The sequence below is a fragment of the Oryzias latipes genome, chromosome 20 (assembly GCF_053564925.1).
Source record: "Oryzias latipes strain Hd-rR chromosome 20, Olatipes_Hd-rR_3.1".
Classification (NCBI taxonomy): domain Eukaryota; kingdom Metazoa; phylum Chordata; class Actinopteri; order Beloniformes; family Adrianichthyidae; genus Oryzias; species Oryzias latipes.
In genome coordinates this window covers 30,093,544-30,111,418 of record NC_136256.1, presented here as the reverse complement: position 1 = coordinate 30,111,418, position 17,875 = coordinate 30,093,544, and the positions used below count along the sequence as shown (strand labels likewise).

The window sequence follows — 17,875 nt, the reverse complement described above, 5'->3', positions numbered from 1 at the left end:
AAATTTCATGCAGTATCGAAAGTTAAAAACATGTGCAAAATTATGCTACATTAGGAAAGATTTTTGAATCAATTTGAAACACATGACAAAGATGAATTACTTAAATTATTTGTAAAAAAGAACTTTTACAAATCAACATGGCAATGAAGTATTAATATAATTAAAATTCAATCAATTTGACAATTTTAAATAATTGATTAATAATTTGTTTTATTATTTTTTTGTATTTTTATATATATATTTTTTTTTTCTTCCTTTTTTTTATGGCAAAGTAATGCTATGAAGTAAAAAGTAAACAAGGGTCCACATTTGTCGAAAGACCAAGGCTAATATTCCTTCTTCTGCTGATTAACAGCTGTTATTCTCGGTTTAAAACAAAGCTTATAGTTCTCTTCGCTGTTATGTCTGCAGACATTAGATAGAGGTCCATATCCTTCTTCAGCTGATAACAGCTGCGCCTAAGAGTTGAGGTCAAGTTGTCTGCATGTCAGATCTTTGTTGATAATCAGGTCACTTCAGACTTATGGAGAAAATGATGAATCCAGGAGTTATATTTCTTGAAATTATTTGGCTCTTTGATTTACTGCATGTTGTTTCAGACGACCGTGATTAAACACTTCTCAAAGTCTTTCATGGTCTTCACAACCAGAACCTTGGACCGGTACGGTGGACGGAGTGGTTTGACGTAAATCCTGCAGCCTTTAACCCAAGTGTTCTCAATCTGCTTCTGCTTTCTGAGGAGCCTGGCATGTTTTGCGATTTCAGCATTCCTTCTGGTCAGATGGTTGTTCACAAAAACAGTAGATCCTTTGAGATTATTCCTTTGATTCATCAGAGCTAGCTTGTGTTTTTGATTCACAAACCTGATGAGGATCGCTGGTTTATCCGTCTCCTTTCTCCTGGGTAGCGGGTGGCAGGTCTCCATGGTGTTTAGATCCAGGGAAATCCCTTTAGACGTGAGAAATGATTTCACTTGGAGATCCAGATTCTTGCCACAGCTTTCCGTTTCAGATCTGCTAGCGATGCAAGCGCTATTAGCATTAGCAATGCTAGCTCCTGCTGCATTTAGCTTAGCCCGGGGTTTGGTCGATAATCCAGTGAGAATGATATTATTTATCCTTACTTGTTGTTCCACATCGTCCAGTCTTTTCTCCAGAGTGTCGACCCGGTTATCTCGTTGCTGGTTTTTAACGCGGAGCCTTTTGAATTCTCCCAATAGCACTGTAAGCTGCGTTAGCTCAGCATTCACTTGTTCCATAAACGGATAAAGCGTCGCTTGAATATCATCAAGAGTCTTTTTAAGGTCTTCGTATTCCTGGCTTTTCTTAGGGGCCATGGTGAGCTCTCTTTTTTTGGAGAAAACCAACTTTTTAAGTCGTTTGTAGATAGAAGATAGTTGTATAGCCGCAGAGAGCCACACACACGCGTCCTGTGGTGTAACACGGAACCGGAAATCTCCGGTAAAGCGATGGTAAAGCGGCGTAATACGGCAGTAAAGCGACGGTAAAGCGACGGTAAAGCGACTGTAAAGCGACTGTAAAGCGACGGTAAAACAGCGGTAAAGCGGCGGTAAAGCGGCGGTAAAGCGGCGGTAAAGCGACGGTAAAGCGATGGTAAAACAGTGGTAAAGCGGCGTAACGCGGCAGTAAAGCGACGGTAAAGCGACGGAAAAACGGCGATAAAGTGACGGTAAAGCGATGGTAAAACAGTGGTAAAGCGGCGTAACGCGGCAGTAAAGCGACGGTAAAGCGACGGAAAAACGGCGGTAAAGTGACGGTAAAGCGATGGTAAAACAGTGGTAAAGCGGCATAACGCGGCAGTAAAGCGGCGGTAAAGCGACGGTAAAGCGGCGGTAAAGCGACGGTAAAGCGATGGTAAAACAGTGGTAAAGCGACGGTAAAGCAGCGGTAAAGCGACGGTAAAGCGATGGTAAAACAGTGGTAAAGCGGCGTAACGCGGCAGTAAAGCGACGGTAAAGCGACGGAAAAACGGCGGTAAAGTGACGGTAAAGCGATGGTAAAACAGTGGTAAAGCGGCGTAACGCGGCAGTAAAGCGGCGGTAAAGCGACGGTAAAGCGGCGGTAAAGCGACGGTAAAGCGATGGTAAAACAGTGGTAAAGCGACGGTAAAGCAGCGGTAAAGCGACGGTAAAGCGATGGTAAAACAGTGGTAAAGCGGCGTAACGCGACAGTAAAGCGACGGTAAAGCGACGGAAAAACGGCGGTAAAGTGACGGTAAAGCGATGGTAAAACAGTGGTAAAGCGGCGTAACACGGCAGTAAAGCGGCGGTAAAGCGACGGTAAAGCGACGGTAAAGCGGCGGTAAAGCGACGGTAAAGCGATGGTAAAACAGTGGTAAAGCGGCGTAACGCGGCAGTAAAGCGAGGGTAAAGCGGCGGTAAAGCGATGGTAAAACAGTGGTAAAGCGGCGTAACGCGGCAGTAAAGCGAGGGTAAAGCGATGGTAAAACAGTGGTAAAGCGGCGTAACGCTGCAGTAAAGCGAGGGTAAAGCGGCGGTAAAGCGATGGTAAAACAGTGGTAAAGCGGCGTAACGCGGCAGTAAAGCGGCGGTAAAGCGACGGTAAAGCGGCGGTAAAGCGACGGTAAAGCGATGGTAAAACAGTGGTAAAGCGACGGTAAAGCAGCGGTAAAGCGACGGTAAAGCGATGGTAAAACAGTGGTAAAGCGGCGTAACGCGGCAGTAAAGCGAGGGTAAAGCGGCGGTAAAGCGATGGTAAAACAGTGGTAAAGCGGCGTAACGCGACGGTAAAGCGACGGAAAAACGGCGGTAAAGTGACGGTAAAGCGATGGTAAAACAGTGGTAAAGCGATGGTAAAGCAGCGGTAAAGCGACGGTAAAGCGATGGTAAAACAGTGGTAAAGCGGCGTAACGCGGCAGTAAAGCGAGGGTAAAGCGACGGTAAAGCGATGGTAAAACAGTGGTAAAGCGGCGTAACGCGGCAGTAAAGCGAGGGTAAAGCGGCGGTAAAGCGATGGTAAAACAGTGGTAAAGCGGCGTAACGCGGCAGTAAAGCGGCGGTAAAGCGACGGTAAAGCGACGGTAAAGCGATGGTAAAACAGTGGTAAAGCGACGGTAAAGCAGCGGTAAAGCGACGGTAAAGCGATGGTAAAACAGTGGTAAAGCGGCGTAACGCGGCAGTAAAACGAGGGTAAAGCGGCGGTAAAGCGATGGTAAAACAGTGGTAAAGCGGCGTAACGCGACGGTAAAGCGACGGAAAAACGGCGGTAAAGTGACGGTAAAGCGATGGTAAAACAGTGGTAAAGCGGCGTAACGCGGCAGTAAAGCGGCGGTAAAGCGACGGTAAAGCGGCGGTAAAGCGACGGTAAAGCGATGGTAAAACAGTGGTAAAGCGACGGTAAAGCAGCGGTAAAGCGACGGTAAAGCGATGGTAAAACAGTGGTAAAGCGGCGTAACGCGACAGTAAAGCGACGGTAAAGCGACGGAAAAACGGCGGTAAAGTGACGGTAAAGCGATGGTAAAACAGTGGTAAAGCGGCGTAACACGGCAGTAAAGCGGCGGTAAAGCGACGGTAAAGCGACGGTAAAGCGGCGGTAAAGCGACGGTAAAGCGATGGTAAAACAGTGGTAAAGCGGCGTAACGCGGCAGTAAAGCGAGGGTAAAGCGGCGGTAAAGCGATGGTAAAACAGTGGTAAAGCGGCGTAACGCGGCAGTAAAGCGAGGGTAAAGCGATGGTAAAACAGTGGTAAAGCGGCGTAACGCTGCAGTAAAGCGAGGGTAAAGCGGCGGTAAAGCGATGGTAAAACAGTGGTAAAGCGGCGTAACGCGGCAGTAAAGCGGCGGTAAAGCGACGGTAAAGCGGCGGTAAAGCGACGGTAAAGCGATGGTAAAACAGTGGTAAAGCGACGGTAAAGCAGCGGTAAAGCGACGGTAAAGCGATGGTAAAACAGTGGTAAAGCGGCGTAACGCGGCAGTAAAGCGAGGGTAAAGCGGCGGTAAAGCGATGGTAAAACAGTGGTAAAGCGGCGTAACGCGACGGTAAAGCGACGGAAAAACGGCGGTAAAGTGACGGTAAAGCGATGGTAAAACAGTGGTAAAGCGATGGTAAAGCGATGGTAAAGCAGCGGTAAAGCGACGGTAAAGCGATGGTAAAACAGTGGTAAAGCGGCGTAACGCGGCAGTAAAGCGAGGGTAAAGCGACGGTAAAGCGATGGTAAAACAGTGGTAAAGCGGCGTAACGCGGCAGTAAAGCGAGGGTAAAGCGGCGGTAAAGCGATGGTAAAACAGTGGTAAAGCGGCGTAACGCGGCAGTAAAGCGGCGGTAAAGCGACGGTAAAGCGACGGTAAAGCGATGGTAAAACAGTGGTAAAGCGACGGTAAAGCAGCGGTAAAGCGACGGTAAAGCGATGGTAAAACAGTGGTAAAGCGGCGTAACGCGGCAGTAAAACGAGGGTAAAGCGGCGGTAAAGCGATGGTAAAACAGTGGTAAAGCGGCGTAACGCGACGGTAAAGCGACGGAAAAACGGCGGTAAAGTGACGGTAAAGCGATGGTAAAACAGTGGTAAAGCGGCGTAACGCGGCAGTAAAGCGGCGGTAAAGCGACGGTAAAGCGGCGGTAAAGCGACGGTAAAGCGATGGTAAAACAGTGGTAAAGCGACGGTAAAGCAGCGGTAAAGCGACGGTAAAGCGATGGTAAAACAGTGGTAAAGCGGCGTAACGCGGCAGTAAAGCGACGGTAAAGCGACGGAAAAACGGCGGTAAAGTGACGGTAAAGCGATGGTAAAACAGTGGTAAAGCGGCGTAACGCGGCAGTAAAGCGGCGGTAAAGCGACGGTAAAGCGGCGGTAAAGCGACGGTAAAGCGATGGTAAAACAGTGGTAAAGCGACGGTAAAGCAGCGGTAAAGCGACGGTAAAGCGATGGTAAAACAGTGGTAAAGCGGCGTAACGCGACAGTAAAGCGACGGTAAAGCGACGGAAAAACGGCGGTAAAGTGACGGTAAAGCGATGGTAAAACAGTGGTAAAGCGGCGTAACACGGCAGTAAAGCGGCGGTAAAGCGACGGTAAAGCGACGGTAAAGCGGCGGTAAAGCGACGGTAAAGCGATGGTAAAACAGTGGTAAAGCGGCGTAACGCGGCAGTAAAGCGAGGGTAAAGCGGCGGTAAAGCGATGGTAAAACAGTGGTAAAGCGGCGTAACGCGGCAGTAAAGCGAGGGTAAAGCGATGGTAAAACAGTGGTAAAGCGGCGTAACGCTGCAGTAAAGCGAGGGTAAAGCGGCGGTAAAGCGATGGTAAAACAGTGGTAAAGCGGCGTAACGCGGCAGTAAAGCGGCGGTAAAGCGACGGTAAAGCGGCGGTAAAGCGACGGTAAAGCGATGGTAAAACAGTGGTAAAGCGACGGTAAAGCAGCGGTAAAGCGACGGTAAAGCGATGGTAAAACAGTGGTAAAGCGGCGTAACGCGGCAGTAAAGCGAGGGTAAAGCGGCGGTAAAGCGATGGTAAAACAGTGGTAAAGCGGCGTAACGCGACGGTAAAGCGGCGTAACGCGGCAGTAAAGCGACGGTAAATTAACGGTAAAGCGACTGAAAAACGGCGGTAAAGTGGCCAACCTCTGATGCAGACTCCAGCCCCAGCTCACATTCCCGCCTCACTTTCACTGGAGATGCTCATCGAACTTCTTTTCAGCACAGCTTGACAGCAGAACAAACTGCTCCTCGCTGGGGAGAGAAGAGGCTGGTTGGAGGTGGAGGCGGCGGCAGCAGCAGCAGCAGCAGCTGGGCAGAGAAGGAAGAGCGAGGCAGAAATCAGGGTCTGACTTTATTGAAAAATCGATTTGGCTCCAATGTGCTTGTGTTTCTACATGATTCTGTGTTTCTACCTGATCTTTCATGAGGAAACTGCGCCTCACAAGTAGATTCCATCAGATCATTGGTGGAGGTTTCATTATCTCAGCCTGTCGGAGCGTTCCACAGATTTGAAAGGTTTTGCAAACCCGTGTGTTCAAACATCCACTGCCTTTTTTCCCTCCATCATTTTCTTTTCCAAATGTTGGCGTGGTTTGCTCTGGAGGACATGGTGAACACAAAGAGAGGCTTCCTGCAGCTTCATTTGAGTTTCCTAAAGTCAGAGCAGCAAATCTGCTGTAGGATCACTTCACACGGTGCTGCAGAGACAACAGTCCAAAGGTAGAATCCCAGATTACAGTCGTATGCTTCCGTTTAGCAGTAAATGTCACGATGGAACCCGAGATGTTCTGCCTGTTCCAGAGAGGAACCTGCTAACGGAGCAGAAATGAAAGTGTCAGATAAATGCATCTAGACATTAAAGAAGAACACAATTATAAACAACAAACCACAACAAGAATCAAGTTTCTCATGCACGAGGGAGAGAAGCAAGAGTGACAGAAAACGTCTACCACGCTTCTCCTCTCAAAGGTCTGCCTCTCCTCGTGCTGCTTTTATTAAGAACACAAGTGGGAGGTCACAATTTCAAGACAAAGAGAAAAAGTTCATTAGGGGGTGTCATACGATGACCCATTTGGTGGATTCTAACTTCAAACAGTATCCCTTATCAGCTGAGGACAGTGTGTCGTAAAACCCCCTCTTCCTGGCTGGGGATGAGAAGCAGATGACCAAACACACAACTATTTTTAGAAGAGGTAAAAAGGTCAATCTGAGTTAACATTTAAACATACATTTAACCAAATACATTTAAGCAATGATAATAATAAAACAAATTCCTTCACAGAAAGCCATTGTAAAGATGCCAGGACAAGGTGTCACGGCCCACACCAAACCAGACTCCAGGAGCTGGAAGGTCAGAAAGACCAGAAAGGACCGCCTCCTAAATCTCCTCAGAGAAGCTACAGTATGATATGAACCAAAGGGCTTCAACTGCTTCCATCCAACAGTAAAGCATGTGGGTGGCAGCATAATCATGAGGGGTCAGAAAGGGAAAGTAGAGGAAAACATGAGGTCATGTGTCCTGGAGGATTCTTTTGAAGCTTTTTGAATCCAAAGTTGGCAAAGAGAAGAGGCGTGATGGATAACCATCAGGCATGAGGCCACGCCCCTGTGTAGTCCTAACGGTAACGTCCCGGATGCATCAGAATGGAGCAGAGCAGACAGATTTTCTATCTTTTTCAAACAGCATTTTTTCTTCTGCTCCCAATACACAACGATTTGAAGAAAGGAATACTTAGAGAAGCAATTTTGAGCTTAGTATTCTTTATAAATGTCCTCCATCATCAGAAAACTGCTACAAGAACACATTAGAAACGACAAAAACAGAGTTTTTATTGGATTACGTCGTTAAGTTAATTATCACATAAAGAACAAATAACATTTTTTGATCCACCAAAACCAGACTGATGAACCTGCTTGGATGAGCGGTAACACGTTTCAAGAAGGCGTTGGTTTGAATCCCCGACCACGACGTCACAATAGGACATAGACTCCTCCTTCAGGGTCTCCACGAGCATCGGTTAAACTCTCCCTGCTGTCTGCTTGAATCTCCAAGTCTCAGCATCACAGCTGATTATCTCCTCGCCGCCCCAGCCGGCGCCTCCCATCATCTCCTCTCAGGTTCAAGCCGTTTTGGCGGACAGCTGAGGGTGTGTTCAGGACCAGCGCGCTCCTCATTGGTGTTCTAAACAATCCTTCTCTGCTGGGCAGCTGGAGAGCGCGGCTGAAATGGAAATGTCAGGCTTTGTGAACGGACCCAGTGGAGGAGCGGTCAGCACTGTCCATGGGAGGTTGGAGCCACACCAACCATGCGCCCATGATGACTGCTGTAATTACCTCCAGAGCATATTGGGGGGGGGGGGGGGGGGGCAACCATGCAGCAAATGGCAGACATTGACGTGTCTGTGGGCTGAGACGTCTTCAGTCTGGATGTCAGAATCCGATTCTAAATCTTCAAGAATCTGTGGGTAAAATTCAGCAGATTCTGTTTCTTCTAATAATGTTATCATTTTCAAATGATGCTTTCAGGTTTTGAAGGATTTTGCAGAAATCTTGTGGCTGCTGCTGTTTCCTGCATCACGATGTGTTTTTAGAGCCTCGGTCGTGTTTTTCTGGAGTAAAACAGGAATAACCGTCTGTTTTATGGAAAGTGCCCCCCTCCCTCTGCATTCCTCCTCTGATGCTGGTTTCTTATCCTTCCTTAAGTTCAGCTGCTGTCTCATGGAGGGGATCAACTTGTGTGGAACCCAGGCAGGAGGCCGCGTCCCCTTAAGGTCTCCATGCTGTCGTTTGAACTGATTGATGGGGATTAAGACACAAACACCACATTTTGACGAAGATTAAACTGCATAACACAAATTTAGACTTCCATCTGTCCTCTGACAACGTTAACACCATCCACTCCATCAGAAGGCCTTTGGAAACGTCAGGCGCATTCATATTTACTTTACTATCATTGAATACACATTTTTCTCCAGAATTGTTGGATTCGATTTATTTCTATTTGATCTCTGTTTCTATTGTTTACATTTTTCTGCACTAAAATGCACCATTTATTTGCAGAAAGTCTGTTTTATGATTGACTGGTTTGTTACCTTCACATTCAAAGTTAATATTGTCCAGCACAGTAACCCCTGGCCCCCTAACCCTAACCCCCTGCTATCCTAGGGTCATCTAGACCCACTAGACAGTGCTCTGAACCTTTTTTCTTCAATGATTTGTGATCTTCACTGGTGTCCATGGATTACATGAAATCTTTCCACCTTTATCCACCTTTGTCATCGTAGGGAGAACACCTCAATGGAAGGGGGGGGGGGGGGGTCATAGGATAGCACAAGGGGTAAAAGTATTGTTGCAGTAAACAATCTGTCATGAAGAGCTTCTCATATCATTTCTCCTATTCCTGGAACTGCAGTCAAAGGGCAGAAAGGTGTCTCCATGGCGACTTTTTGTCGTGTTTGCGCTCAGAGTTGTGTTGTTTCAGTTTGTCTCAGCTGTACATGACAGTCGCTGTGATGTTGGAGCCAACCTCTGCAGCGTTCTTCACAGGAACAGGTGATCTGAGATGTCAGTTTGCTGTCAATATTTTGGACAAATCCAGAAATCTTCCAGGAATTATTTGGACATTTAGTTGAAGGAATTGAGTCTGGTGGCGATGAATTCTTGGACTATTTGTTCAGACAAATTAGGGGATTAAATTACACTCAGACCAAGTAAAGGTTAAATAAAAAGCTAAGTGGTTCAAGTGCAGAACCATGTGGAACGCCACATTTTATATATTTATATTTTTACATATATTATATATATTATATTTTTACATATTTTATACTTTGGCAAACCATCCAGGGCCCCCCGCCCCCACCCTCACAGGATAGCAGCCTGGATAGGCTCCAGCAACCTCTGACCCTGACGGGACAAGGCGGGATCAGAAACTGGAAGGATAGGGTTAGGGGAGGGTTTTGGTTTTTACAAAATCCCTTTGCTGCTGGAATTATCAAGACTTAGTGGGGGGGGGGGGGGGGGGGCTGCTGACCTTTGACACTAAGCTAAGTGCAGTTAGGGTTTTGAAATGCGCAGCGTGTCTGTCTGTGCAGCGTCTCCACAGACAGAGCGTGCTGCACAGATTTGCTTTGAGCTGATTTAATCCGTCGTCTCTGCCAGATGTCTTCTCCTCATTTAATGTTCAAACAGGCCTTAAGGAGGTAATGAAAATGTTTTGCATCTCACACTAGTGGTAAACAAGAGTTCCTGTCTGCTAATGAAGTCCATGAACTGCAAACATGTTAGCAGGAAAACAGCCCGGACTTTCCGAATAGAAACAGTCAGTTGGGTTTCTGCAGATGCTTTGATTGAGAAGCAGAAAGTATAATTTAATCTCCCCTGTTTCAGCTGATAAATGCTAGAGCAGCCACCTGTCCACTTCCTGAATCTGTTCCATGCTGGTTGGAGCTGCTTCATCCCTTTAGAGTCCATGTTAATGAAAAGGTAACAAAAGATTTGTTTTACAATAATTACAGAAATACTTGACCTTGCATTGTTGGCGTGTGCTTTCCTCTAATTGGCCTGCTGTTGCTAGGTTATTGTGGATGCAGGGAACGGCTGTTGAGAGACGCTTCCACAGAGCTGCAGATTCAAACCAGCACCTGGAGGGTGGATGGCTGTGATCTCAGGTCTGCAGAAACGAGTGCAGCGTGCACAGACCCGTCCGGCTCAGCCCTGCCGTAATATACAGTTATGTTGTCAAATGAATTTTCAGTACAACAGCGTTCAGGCCCGATGATGAAATAAATATAGTCCTTACAAAGCTGCTTAATGATTCAGGCGGCGCTTGCACACACGCCGCAGGTTTGTATTTGAACAACATGAACAATGGGGTAGCGGTCTTAACAACAGGTGGCCAAGTGGAGGGCAAGCGGGAATTATTTTTGCTTTTGCTGGAAGTTGCCATGGAAACGTTACAAGAGGCCACACAAAAAGTGGAAGGATGGAAATGCTCCGCGCGCGGCAGTAACCGGGGAATTGAACCCAGATGTTGATCAATTATTCTGAGTGTGGTTCTGCTTTGAAGGCCGTGGTTCTGCTAACGTGCTGAGAGGGTTTGGACGTCCCGCCGGGTCGTTAGCGTTCATGACACATGAAAGCATGTGCCCCCCCCCCGTTTTCCTGATCAGAAGCTGATTCATGTTTCAGAGCAGCAGAGTTAAAGTCCTCCCGTCTCTGCAGGAAAGGTCCGTCTGTCAACATGAACGCTCACATTTAGCTGAAGCGAGTGAGGATGGAGAACCAGCAGCCGCCTCTTTTATTACACTCCTGTGCCTGAAGGTGTGTGGGGGGGGGGGCATTTCCCTCCCGCCAAAGCAAATGTGAACGCTGCTGCATATTGTTTCCATGTCGGCTATTTATTTTCCAGAACGGCACAGCGAGTGTGAATTATAGAATGACGGCTGATAGATAAAACAACAGGAAAGACACTTTCAATTTTAAACAGCTCCTGGGAGAGGCAGCGCTGCCGGGGGGGCCACAGTGAATACCAATGCCTCCAGGTGATGGCTGGGGGGGAGGTGGCGGGGAGGAACTCCCACTCCTCCCCTCCCCGCCTCGCCTCGGGTGTTGTGGATTTACCTCCACTCTCTTTTTTTTCCACTGAGGACTTCCTGCTTGGTTTTTAGCCGAGACGCATCCATAAAGCAGAACCCCCTCCAGAAAGCTGAACCCCCTCCATAAAGCTGAACCCCCTCCATAAAGCTGAACCCCCTCCAGAAAGCTGAACCCCCTCCATAAAGCTGAACCCCCTCCAGAAACCTGAACCTCCTCCAGAAACCTGAACCCCCTCCAGAAACCTGAACCCCCTCCATAAAGCTGAACCCCCTCCAGAAACCTGAACCCCCTCCAGAAACCTGAACCCCCTCCAGAAAGCAGAACCCCCTCCAGAAACCTGAACCCCCTCCAGAAACCTGAACCCCCTCCAGAAAGCTGAACCCCCTCCATAAAGCTGAACCCCCTCCAGAAACCTGAACCCCCTCCAGAAACCTGAACCCCCTCCATAAAGCTGAACCCCCTCCATAAAGCTGAACCCCCTCCAGAAACCTGAACCCCCTCCAGAAACCTGAACCCCCTCCAGAAAGCAGAACCCCCTCCATAAAGCTGAACCCCCTCCAGAAACCTGAACCTCCTCCAGAAACCTGAACCCCCTCCAGAAACCTGAACCCCCTCCATAAAGCTGAACCCCCTCCAGAAACCTGAACCCCCTCCAGAAACCTGAACCCCCTCCAGAAAGCAGAACCCCCTCCATAAAGCTGAACCCCCTCCAGAAAGCTGAACCCCCTCCAGAAACCTGAACCCCCTCCAGAAACCTGAACCCCCTCCAGAAAGCAGAACCCCCTCCATAAAGCTGAACCCCCTCCAGAAACCTGAACCCCCTCCATAAAGCTGAACCCCCTCCAGAAACCTGAACCCCCTCCAGAAACCTGAACCCCCTCCAGAAAGCAGAACCCCCTCCATAAAGCTGAACCCCCTCCAGAAACCTGAACCTCCTCCAGAAACCTGAACCCCCTCCAGAAACCTGAACCCCCTCCATAAAGCTGAACCCCCTCCAGAAACCTGAACCCCCTCCAGAAAGCAGAACCCCCTCCATAAAGCTGAACCCCCTCCAGAAACCTGAACCCCCTCCAGAAAGCAGAACCCCCTCCATAAAGCTGAACCCCCTCCAGAAACCTGAACCTCCTCCAGAAACCTGAACCCCCTCCAGAAACCTGAACCCCCTCCATAAAGCTGAACCCCCTCCAGAAACCTGAACCCCCTCCAGAAAGCAGAACCCCCTCCAGAAACCTGAACCCCCTCCATAAAGCTGAACCCCCTCCAGAAACCTGAACCCCCTCCAGAAACCTGAACCCCCTCCAGAAACCTGAACCCCCTCCAGAAAGCAGAACCCCCTCCAGAAACCTGAACCCCCTCCATAAAGCTGAACCCCCTCCAGAAACCTGAACCCCCTCCAGAAAGCAGAACCCCCTCCAGAAACCTGAACCCCCACCATAAAGCTGAACCCCCTCCAGAAACCTGAACCCCCTCCAGAAACCTGAACCCCCTCCAGAAACCTGAACCCCCTCCATAAAGCTGACCCCCCTCCACTGCTGGCTCTGATCATCCATTTGTCTGCAGAAACGCACCAAAGCCACCACTGGACCAAACATCCTGCAGTTCCGTCTGTCCCACCTTCACCGGGCGCTGATTCCTTCTTTGATTGGATGACGTCATCTCCCCAAATGCTGTGTTTCCTGTGACAGATCATTGTTGCTCATGGGATGGCTGTGATCCTTGAAAGGGTCAGTAGTTGAAATATGAGGACTTTTCTGTGAATATCTGCAGTAATTTTCTGTCTTAAAGTCTTGACACAAACCTACATTTCCGTGACTTTCATTCAGTTCAATAAAAGAGCACCGACAGACTGAGTGAATTAATCTGTTGTTTAGTTCTGACATAAAAACTAAAGCAGAGGTCACCTGTGGCTCTGTCTAACAGAAAGACTTCATTAAGCCTTAAAGCAAAGCTGACTTAATGAAGTACACAGAATTAAAGTACCATGTGAATCAAAAACCTCACAAATGAAGGAAAGCACGCGCTCTTCCTGGAATTGAATTTCATGTTTCTGAGGTGTTCTTCTGTTCTTGAGCCTCTAGACGGCGGCTGACAAAGTAGCTAATAAGACTTTCTTTGTACAGCTGAGCCAAAGCTCACAGACCAAACTGTGGGAACATTCTGTGTCAATACGAATTAAGCAATGAGTAATGAGAAATCCATGGGAGTTAAATTAACTCTTCAGAGTGGTAACATGTGCAAACAGCGGCTGCCGGGCCATCTGTTTGAGCAGTGCATCCGCCTGACTGAACGCTCTTCCTCCACTGTATTGGAGGAAGACGAGGGTCTGGACTGAAGCTGCTCGGCTGCTTTTGCACCTTTCTCTGGTTTCAGGTGAGCCACCTCAGACCCACATCTTTGCAGACCAGAGACAGAAAAGTGTCTGGACCCGCCCACCTCTGAGGTCAGGTCTGTGATGGGCCGTCTTTGGATGCGGTCCCGTAAATGTCTTTAGTAAAGTCTGACGGACAGCTGTGGAGCTTCTGAAGTCTTTCTCCTGCCTTTGAAGCGGCTCGTCTTTGTGCCGCTGACGCCGGCGACGCTTTCACCCACGTGTTTGTGGCACGCTTGCCTCCCCTGACAGACGCGCATCGCCACAAAAAAAGTGACGAAATGAGCGGAAACTCTGGCTGCACTTCTTATTGTTCTTCTGCAAAATTGAAATGGGCCTCACTGCATAATGCATGAGAGGCATGCGGGGAATGCTGCTCCTTCATTTGTGCGCATCACTTGCGTGTGCACGTCATGAAGCGTGTTTACCATGCAGATGAGCTTCAGCCAAAAGGGGAGAAGCCTTGTTTATCCTCACTTATGTGAAGAATAGCTTCTGCAGGGAGAGAGATGCGGTTCGCAGGAGCATCGAGATCCTGCAGCAGCATGGCTGACACTCCAATCAGAGGAAGAAGCATTCCTGCACAGTCCTGGCTTGTTGTGCAGCTCTCTGCGGCGTGCACGACTCGCCAGCAGCAGCAGGGATTCTGTTATTTTACTCAGATGTGATTTAGTGCACCGCCTGCAGAGGAGGTCATCTGGCAGCGGCGCCCCCGCGCCGTCTCTCTAATGGACTGGAGGAGATTCACTCGCAATTCAAACACGCCAGGCGGACGATGGTCAGGAGCGGCGAGCGAGCGTGCACGCCGCCATGCTGGACACCGGCAAATGAGTTCTCCTGCTTTGAGTAACAGGCGAGACGGCTTGTTTATTCATGGCAGCGGCCCTCTGTGCCCCCAACACGACCCCCACGTGGGTTAGATGATGATGTTTAACCTGAGAAGCAAAAGGAAGAAGACTCAGGCTGAAAATCCAGGAAATGAGGAGGATGAAGAGGATTGGAAGTTCAGATAATTCTTCTCATAGTTTATCAAAATTGAGTTCTGTTAGAGGAGGATTTTCTAAATCCACCAATTTCAGGTTTAAATAAAACCTTTGCTCTCTGAAAATGAATTAATCTGTGAGGAAGTTTAGACTCCAGGAGGAGATTATAATCCCTACGTCTCTGGAAAGTTCTTCACCTTTCTGTCACTTTCATGAGTTTTTACCATAAACACACAAACGAAGAGAGTTTTCTGGAGAAAAACCCACAGAATGTTGTGGCTGCTGGGTGGGTTTGAGTCCGGACCGGTTCTGCCTCATCAGGCTGGGCCTTGTTCTGGTCTCGCCTGAGGGTCTAACAGATTAAACCCTGTCGGCCGGGAAGCTTTGGTTTGTTCTGTGACAGGACACACTCCTCTGTGCGGGTCGCTGTAATCACCTCACCTCGTCTTCATCACCTCACCTCGTCTTCATCACATCACCTCGTCTTCATCAGGTGGGGGCCGGCTAATTAGTGAAGTCATTATTGTAATCACAGATTGGGAAGGTTAGGAAAGGTTCCTGTCTGCATCCAGAGTCACTGATTGTTCCTCAGAGCTCAGGATTTACAGACGTGACCCTGAATGCATCTTTTTATCAGCCTCATCATGTCAGACCCGATCAAAACATTCCACTCCCCCCCTCAGAAAACGGATTCAAGACAAAAGGACGACAGTCTTGGGTTTTCTCCTGTCGTTTCAAATGTTTCTACGTTTATTTACTTCTTCTTTTTAATAGTAATCTTCACATGGACTCTGTTTTTCAGCCAATTGCTGCAGAACTTCAGGTTTCTGCAGAAAACAGCAGCTCTGTTCAACACTGTAAAACATTCCAAGTTGGCTCAACTTCAAATAATGTATCACCTGTCTGCCTTAAAATTTTGATTCAAGCTAGAAAATGATTTAGTATAAATACAACTCATCAATTTTTTTCCCAAACTTACAAGATGAAGGTCATTTCTAATGTCGACTCATAACTAAATTCAAATTACTTTTAAAAAATGTATCCAGATTTCAAGTTGAGTTGTAACCTAACAAATAAAGTACCCACAACAAACCAATAAGTTCTGTGAACTGGAAAGCTGGAAAAAGTATTAAAAGTCTTAAAACAGTTGAAATCGTCTTTTTGAAACAAGTTAAAGATCATATTCAGAAGCTTGTTAGACACCTTAAACCCATCCTGAGCATCAGACGGGTTTCATTCCTGAGCATCTCCTCAGAGACGTGCACGCCCACATGCACGCTCCTTCAGTGGTGCATGCCTTAGAGGTGCTCTTAACGGGTTTTTTGTGCTCCTCTTTTTGTCCTAATAGCTTTGTTACATGTGAAAGCTTTTCCCTGAACAGCAATTTTCCTCAATTTCTTCACCCCCCCCCCCCCCCCCCCCCCAAAAGCTCCACTTAGCTCCTCATGTTTGGTTGAACTACAAGCCACTTGTTGCTGCTTTGGTCTCCACAGTCAAATCTGCAGCTTTTATGCTGAAAAGGCGACTCCTCCTTTACTCCATCTTCTGACAGAAAACTGATGATTATGTTTGTAGATACTTTGAAAGCGTCTCCTCCTGTGTTTCTCCTCCTTCTGCAGAGCCTCAGAGGGGCTGCAGAGGGAGGACTTCTCCTCTCATGGAGGTGAGGTCCTCCTTCTGCAGAGCTTTAGCTTCTCTTCTGCACATTTCCACTGTTGCTCTTGGTGCTTTGCAGCATAGAAATGAGGAGACGACTTTCAGAAAGCTGAAGAAGAAAATCCAGAGAAATGCAGCCTCTTTAGAACCAACAGATGGGTTCTTCTGATGGTTCTGTCGGATCCGTCCTGTGAGCTGGTGTCAGTAACTATAGTCAAAAGCTTACAGAAATACAAACAGACGCGTTAGCAGACACACACAGCAGCACAACCTGATTTATTATTTAAAGTTTTTTATCCAAGAAGTCATCATAATGAGACAGTAGATTTCTTCCTAGAAGGACCACATTTCCTGGATTATATTTACCTCCATCTGATTTATTCCATTTTCATATTTGCATGTGTGTAAACCAAACACAGACGACGGTAGTTATGTAACTCAGGTGTAAGGCTCAGTGTAGCATCTCGTTTCCATGGTAACAGCAGTTTCCTCCTCCTCACAAAACCGAGAAGCTGCAGCGACGTTTATTCAGTGGAGATTTCAGTTCCAACTTCAGCAAAGCTTTTCTACGGCCGTTTTTCCAAAACTGTCCTGCAAATGTAGTGAAAGGTGGATCTCAGGGAACGAGCCGTACGTCGTCCATGAGAGGCTAGCAAAGCAGAGAGACAGTTAGTGGTGTAGTTTGTGGGACTGCTCCAAAAAGCTGTCTGAATGCTTTCCTCTGCCGTTCGGTAAGGACAGGTGTTCACAAACGTAGAAATCTTTTCTGTTTGCAGCGTCTCACACTTGTCTCAGGACAGTGTCACGTCCATTTCTCTGTTCCATGTGTCTTACTCCTCAGAAAAGGTGGTTTTGTTGGAAACCAAAGGCATTTTCACAATAAAACATCAAATCAGAAAGTCCATTGATGCCTGCTTCAGCTTCACCCCATGTTTGTGTGTAGCTACAAGTTACAATACAGTTATTTCATGTGTTTTCTCAGATCTTGTGTCCATAGTTGTTCATCTGTGTCAGTGAGGAAAGCCCCGCCCCCACGTCTTTACCTGATCTTTTTGTGGTCATCACGTGGATCACTAAGTTGGATTTAATGCCGGCTGGTAATGGGCAGCCGTGGTAAATGGGCCTGATTACTCGTATCTGCAGGCTAATGATTTCCTGGCCTCTTTTTAATTAGGATGTGACGGGGGCCACAGAGGTTTGCTTCATAGCCCCTCCCTCCAGCTTCATTAACCGCTCAGCCACAGAGCTGCAAAGCAAGAGCTCGCTTCGCCCTCTAATCCCCGCTAATCGAATGCAGAAGGTCCGGGTCTGGAGGTGGTGCTGTGGAGCCTCTCTGAGGGCGCTCTGGGTCAGTCGTCGTGTCTTGAGCTGGTGCCGGGTTCACCCTCTGGGTCGGGTCATGTGCTGGTGCCGGGTTCACCCTCTGGGTCGGGTCATGTGCTGGTGCCCGTCAGCCGATGGGGGGGATCTGATGGAGGCGTTTTGAAGCCCTGGTGGTGTCACCTGAGGATTGGAGGGGGGGGAGGTTTTCTCTTTCAGTTTTTTCCCTGTTGGTCTTTGTTGCATCCTCTGGTTTCATCCGGTGGACCAATCTGGAGTCCAAATCCAGATTGGTCCATTTACACAGGGGCAGGTTAAAAATGGATTCATCCAAATGTGTTTAATCCTTCCTTAAAACGGATTCTTTTGGACATGTTCAGAAAAGATGCTGCGTATGAAGCATGAGAGCAAACCTGCATGTTTGTGGAGAACTTTCAGAAACTTCCAGACTGATGCTTCAGATTGAAGGTCTTGAAGTGAAGTTGAGGTCAGACTGGAAACTTTCTTCAT

General features: G+C 47.8%; 1 protein-coding gene across 8 annotated transcripts in view; it reads left to right on the top strand.

Annotated features, from left to right (window-relative positions):
- dpp6a (dipeptidyl-peptidase 6a) overlaps window positions 1–17,875 on the top strand; it is a 230,067-nt gene that overhangs the window by 149,905 nt on the left and 62,287 nt on the right. The window contains exon 1 of one of the 8 annotated variants that reach the window (XM_078938699.1): window positions 12,727–12,762. The exons of the other annotated variants lie outside the window; for them this stretch is intronic. Coding sequence (XP_078794825.1) covers window positions 12,742–12,762 — 21 coding nt within the window. The 5' untranslated portion in view covers window positions 12,727–12,741. Of the gene's footprint in view, window positions 1–12,726; window positions 12,763–17,875 lie in introns of those variants that run through there. 8 annotated transcript variants of the gene reach the window in all.